Genomic DNA, 6,000 nt, shown 5'->3' with positions numbered 1-6,000 from the left:
CCGAGAGCATGCAGAAAGAAAGCGCAGGCAGCGGAAGGAGTGTGCGGCAAACCAATCTTCCCACCCACCCTTTCCTTCAACGACTGTCTGCCCCACCTGTGACCGTGATTGTAATTCCTGCATTGGACTGTCCAGTCACCTGAGAACTCACTTTTAGAGTGGAAGCAAGTCTTCCTCGATTTTGAGGGACTGCCTATGATGATGATGATTCATTTTTAGCAGAGAAACTCTTGCATGAAAAGGCTCACAAATGTGATTTGTATGAGACTTTGCGCGATTATTTATTTATTTGTTATATTGGCCTGTTTATTTTTAAATTGCCAAAGAATGCAATGTTTATGTTAAAATACTAAGGGAGAAGCGCCCGCTGTCTGGCAGAAAGCAGGGGTGGGGGACGTTTTGTGGTGCTGCACGGGGGGTAGCGGAGCCTTGTTGGTGTTGCACGGGGGGTAGCGGAGCCTTGTTGGTGTTGCACGGGAAGGGCGTGGTTTGTTTGGAAGATGGAGGTGGGGAGCCCGAGCTGGGCGCGGGATCGGGGGGCGAGCGGCTCGTCTCTCGGGGATGACTTTTACCAGATGGCGGAGGTGGCGAGCAGCTGGATCGTGGATTTCATGTGTTACTGTCTGTGCCAGTATTTCGGGGCAGGGTTGTACGCCGAGTTCAGGGTGGTGCGGGACGCCATGAACGGTGAGTATCCAAATCCGCGGCTGAGAGTAACTCCGCCGTTGGGATTAATCGCCGTCTCCCTTTGTAGAGTCTCATTGAGATCACCATCCAATTTCTGGTGCCAAATCCATCATCAGGATTGGCTGCTCCAAGCCATTTTCCCCTCCTCCCTTCCTCACCAATTTTCTCCCCATTTTTCCTGAAAGTGCTGACTTCTCGCTTGTCCCCGGTTTCACAGTCTTCGGCTTCCTCTGGGATCGTGACTAAATGATAATTACTAACAATGTAACGCTTGTTAGAGTTGACAGGCTATTTAACTACAGGGGCATCACAGCCAACCTCACCCAATGTTTGCTGGATGATGGCAAGAAGTGGGAACTCGACCTGTGTTTTTTCTTTCCTTAACCCAGGGGCACTGAGGCCTCCAACCTGCCCGTTCCATCCAAATACACCCGCTTGGACGGAACAAGTCCATGAACCTCGGCCTCCTTCATGCACCATATCAGGGCCTAATGGAAACGTTGTTTCCTGGATGGCTCTGTCCACAGGGTGGACACATTGCCAAGCTATCCAGGCAGCTAATGCATATGGTGACATTTACCCAACTCCACCATCATTCAGTGGGTGTGCTTACTTTTTCAGCAAGGGTTCTTCTTTCTGCCATCCTTGCATTACTGAGGGACACACTCAACCAGAGGAGCTGATCTGTCAGGATTATCGCCGTCTTGGTTGGAGGGGGAAGCCCTGCTAGAAGCAACCAGATTCCAAACCTTTATGATGTTCCAGTAGAAGACAGGCAGGGGGTTATTGTGGTGAAAGGGTGAAAAGGTGAAAACCGACATTTCATTGGGTGCTGTGCTAATAAGACGCGCTTGTTTGAAAGCCTGGTTTTAGCACACAATTTTGGCTCTAATTGCTGATTACTATAATTTGAACTTGCCTGGAGGTGCTAAAGCAGATCTACTCTAAGGTTTAGCACTCGAGTGCTGATCAAACATGATTTTCATGGAGCAGTATATGTGAGCTCCACTCTCCCACTTCAACTGAAGGATGTGTCAGGATGACTTCGGGACCAAGGGAGCACAGGTTCTTGGACATGGCACTGGAAGTCTTGGAGGAGGTCCAGAGGAGGGTTGTCCTCAACTAGCTGGGGCAAAGAGTTCACCTTGCCCTCCTGTTCCTCTCTCCTGCAGTAGCTGGTGCTGCTCTGCCTAGCCTCATGTCCTCCTCCCATTCCTCCTGCAGACCAAGTGGGACCCCTAGCAAGATTCCAATGACCAAATGCTCCCTTTCTCCTGGTGACTCCCATAAGGTGTTCAGTAAGCTAGAGTAACATGGCACTTTTTTTAGGTGAATTCCTCAGAGAATTTCCAGAATAGATGTTAAGTGTTGGTGAAATCTTGACAAAGTGTCTCAGAAAGTCTCTCGATGTGTTTCAAAAGTCGTCTTCAAACCTCTAGCAGCAAGTGAATGATAAGTAGTGCTCAAAATCTTCTGCAACGACTAGTTTACTCCCGAGTCAACTGGCTGCTGTTAGGAGAGGGCGTTGGGTCAAGCGCCAGCCACCAAAATGCTGTGCAGCTTCGTTAATGATTGTTAGCAGACAATTTAAGTGGCAATCAGCTCCATAACGATCCTCTGGGCAGCTGTTCCTAGTATGTGCTTCAAATTCTTTACCAAGATGGTGTAGTGCACTAAACGTGGGCTAAACCGGCGTTTCAGCTTAAGACCCCATCTTGGCTACATCGGAGACTCTTCAGCACCTAAAATATCTGTGGAAAATCGCCATCACAATTCCTGAAACTATGCGGACAACCCCTGCAAACTGATGTAAAAGAGCTGCCTGTTGTAATCCAGGCTGTGCAATTTCCAGCAGAAGAAAAACATCGCCGGCACACAACCGTGGAAGATTCTCAATGTGTAGGTATATCTTCAGTGCCTGAGGCGAAAAGTCATATCCTGGGTGCGAATGCACACCAGTGACTACACCAAGCGGAAGACTCTGAACTCCAGCCGAGACCCAATACCTCTCCTTGTCCCAGAAGAAATCAGTAAATATCCTCTGGATTTTCAAACAAATCAAGGAGTGTCAGATCAAATGGACCTACTGGTACCAAATCACCAGCTGGTTCATGACCAACACTCTACCCCTGTAGGAAAGCACTCCCAGCAAACCTGACGAGCGCCGACTTTCGTTTTCAGCTCAGTCCAGTTCAACAGCCACGCGTCCTCTACTAGACTCATGCAGACTCCCAGATAATAGCTCATAGGTAGTGCTCCAGTTAAAATGACGGAGCTCGTATGGCAGGGAGTCTACCTGCCACTGACCTCCTAAAAGCCCAAAACATTTACCACTGCAAGTCAGTGGCTCCTTCACCATAAAGAGCACATCAGAGTGGCTTCCGTGCCCAGTTCGACAGAGTTAACCTGGTGTGACAGAAAGATAGCTCACTACAACTAGGGAAGGCCGTTAAAGGCAATCTTGCTAGTGTCTTCCACAACATGGGAGCATTTATTTTAAAAAAAAAATTCCAAGGTTATCACCACCAGGACTCTACCTGGAAGTTCATTCCAAGAGTTGTTAACTTTGTGTGAAGAATTTCCTGATATAACTCCTAAAATTGCCTGTATTCCCTTGTCCTACTTGTAATCCATAGAATCATAGAAATTTACGGTTCAATTTAAGTCGGTGTTGTTTTTATTTTTTATTTATTAATTCTTGGGTGTCGTTGGCAAGGCCAGCATTTATTGCCCATCCCGAATTGCCCTTGAGAAGGTGGTGGTGAGCCGCCGCCTTGAACCGCTGCAGTTTGTGTGGTGAAGTTACTTCCACAGTGATGATAGGGAGGGATTTCCAGGATTTTGACCCAGCGACAATGAAGGAACGGCGATATATGTCCAGGTCAGGATGGCATATGACTTGGAGGGGAACTTGCAGGTGGTGGTGCTCCCATGCATCTGCTGCCCTTGTCCTTTTAGGTGGTAGAGTTCGTGGGTTTGGGAGGTACTGTTGAAGAAGTCTTGGCAAGTTACTGCAGTGCATCTTGTAGATGTAGACTTATTTTCTACCCTTTAGGTAATTTCTTATACATTCATAAATTGTGGGAATTCATAGTAAACCTTAACAAGTGTGGAACTTTCTCAAATGTCTTTTTGGAAGTTAGGTTTATCACACCATTGGGCTTTGCACAGTCCACTTAGGTTGTCACTGCTTAAAGAAGTCAAGCATTCACCCAACTGAGGAAATAGTATCTCTATCTAGCCTATCGAATCCCTTTTATCATTTTAAAGTCCTCGGTTAGATCACACCTCACCCCTTCTACATTAAAGTAAATGTAAACTAAGTTTATGCAATGTGTCCTCATAATTTAACCCTTTAATCTGCAGTAACACGTCCAGGACCAATATCTTTCCTGAGGCTAGTGCACAAAGCTGACCACCGCCCCCACCCCCCGACACAAAGGTCTTCATTTCATTAGTCTTTTTGATTACTTTATGTACCTGTGCATTGGCTTTTAGTGGTCTATGCAAATGGGCATCTAAATTCCTTTGCTATTCCACATCGATGAGTCTCTTGCCATAAAGAAAGTACTCCAATTTGACTTTCTAGGATCCAAAGTGGATGGCTTTGTCTTTTACCCCCCCTTTGAACTCCATCTGCCATAGTTTTTCTCTCACATAGTCTGTCTATATCCGTTTGCTCCCATCTGCACAACTTACTGTGCCTCTTAACTTGGTTCATCTACAACCTTGGACATGCAACTCTCTACTTTCATCCAAGTGATTGATATATATGGTGAGGCCCCAGCACAGATCCCTGAGAAATTCCACTTGTCACATCCCGCCAATCAGAACATTCCCTTTATTCCTGCTCTGTCTCTTACCTCCTAACCGAGTACCAACCCATATCACAAGGTTACCGCCAGTTCTCTGCGCTCTTTTTGCTAATAATCCCTTGTTCATTTGATTTGTTCCCTTGGCCTTGGAACCTTATCTGGAGGTGCATATAGACAACATATATAAACACTCCCCTTTACACCATATTGGTGATCTCTTCAGAAAATTCATCTCTTCAGAAAATTGAGCTACATTAGACAGCGGGAACGATAGCATGGTGGTAATGTTACCGGATTAATGATCCGTCCGACAACTATCCACCCTCAACCTCCCCCTCCCACTGTCTAAACTCCCCCTAGCTCTAACAAATCCTAATAGGGGGTGCATAAATCTCTGCCTCAAACCCTAACCCTGCGAATCCCAAAATCCGGGCCTACCTCAGGCTTCGCTCCAAACCACCCATCGGTGACCACTCTGATGTCCTTGCCTCCTGTAGCATCGTCCTGGATCTTCCCCCGCCCCCCCGACGACGACCTCCTCCGACATCGACGTCGTTCCAGCTGCTCCACCCGATCCCCAACCCTCGACATCGCCCGGCGAGCTAGACATCAGGCGACTCGACTTGAGCCTCCTGACTGGGCCTCCAGCGGCGACGGGGCGGCTGGGTTTCCTGCGTCTGGGCGACTTGACGCGGCTGGGCCTGGCTATCGGGCCTCCACCCCCCGCCCCCAGTGGCGATCGGAACACCTTCAGCGGCAGCAGATGGGCCTCTCCTCCACGACGGAGTCTGGGCCTCCTTAGCGACGGCTGGACCTCCTGCCGCGACAGGCGACCTCCTCCTCAGCAGCAACTGAGTCAGCTGGCCTCCCCCTCGCCCCCCCCCCCCACCCCCTTCAGTGACGACTGGACCTCTCCTCCACTGATGACCTGGCCTCCTCTCCTTCAGCACGTGGTGAGTAACATGGCTGTGACCTCCCTGCCCTCTCACTCTGAGCCTCAGTGGGCAACTGATCCTCCCAATGCCTGCCCCCAACCAAGCCTTGGACTATTTACCATCAAGGGCGCTACCCAGCGCCGAGCCTGTGCCCAACATCTCGCCATAGGCAACTAGGCCCATACAGCAGTGCCTGGTCTCCAGTCATCTTGGACCACCTTGCCACTGGATCAAGACCTTGCTCAGCTAAGCCGGTGTGCAACGACCACCCCACGTTAAAAGCACTCACGCACAGGCATCTTCCACTCCTCTAACATGGAGTTCGGGACCAGGAACATCAGGACCTTCATGGACAACCCCAACAGCGACAGGCCGGAACGCCGCACCGCCTGGGAACTTAGACGCTTTGATATCTACATCGTAGCCCGAAGCAAGACCTGGCGAGCAGTGGAAGGCCAGCTCACGGAACAAGGTGTAGGTTACACCTTCTTTTGGAAAGGGAAACCAGAGGAAGAACGCCGTCTCCACGGAGTCAGCTTCGCCATCAAAAATGAGCTGGTCAA

At 49.3% G+C, this 6,000-nt stretch overlaps 1 protein-coding gene across 5 annotated transcripts in view; it reads left to right on the top strand.

Moving 5' to 3' along the window:
• Positions 1-482: 482 nt before the first annotated feature.
• Positions 483-6,000, top strand: part of terf1 (telomeric repeat binding factor (NIMA-interacting) 1) — a 69,431-nt gene continuing 63,913 nt past the window's right edge. For all 5 annotated transcript variants that reach the window (XR_011595440.1, XM_070891234.1, XM_070891233.1 and 2 more), the window contains exon 1: positions 483-687. Coding sequence is in view for 4 of the 5 variants with exons in the window: in XM_070891234.1 (XP_070747335.1) it covers positions 501-687 (187 nt within the window). In the remaining variant the exon portion in view is untranslated. The remainder of the gene's footprint in view (positions 688-6,000) is intronic.

The sequence above is a fragment of the Pristiophorus japonicus genome, chromosome 1 (genome assembly GCF_044704955.1).
Source record: "Pristiophorus japonicus isolate sPriJap1 chromosome 1, sPriJap1.hap1, whole genome shotgun sequence".
Lineage (NCBI taxonomy): Eukaryota > Metazoa > Chordata > Chondrichthyes > Pristiophoridae > Pristiophorus > Pristiophorus japonicus.
This window is presented reverse-complemented; position numbering and strand designations above follow the sequence as displayed.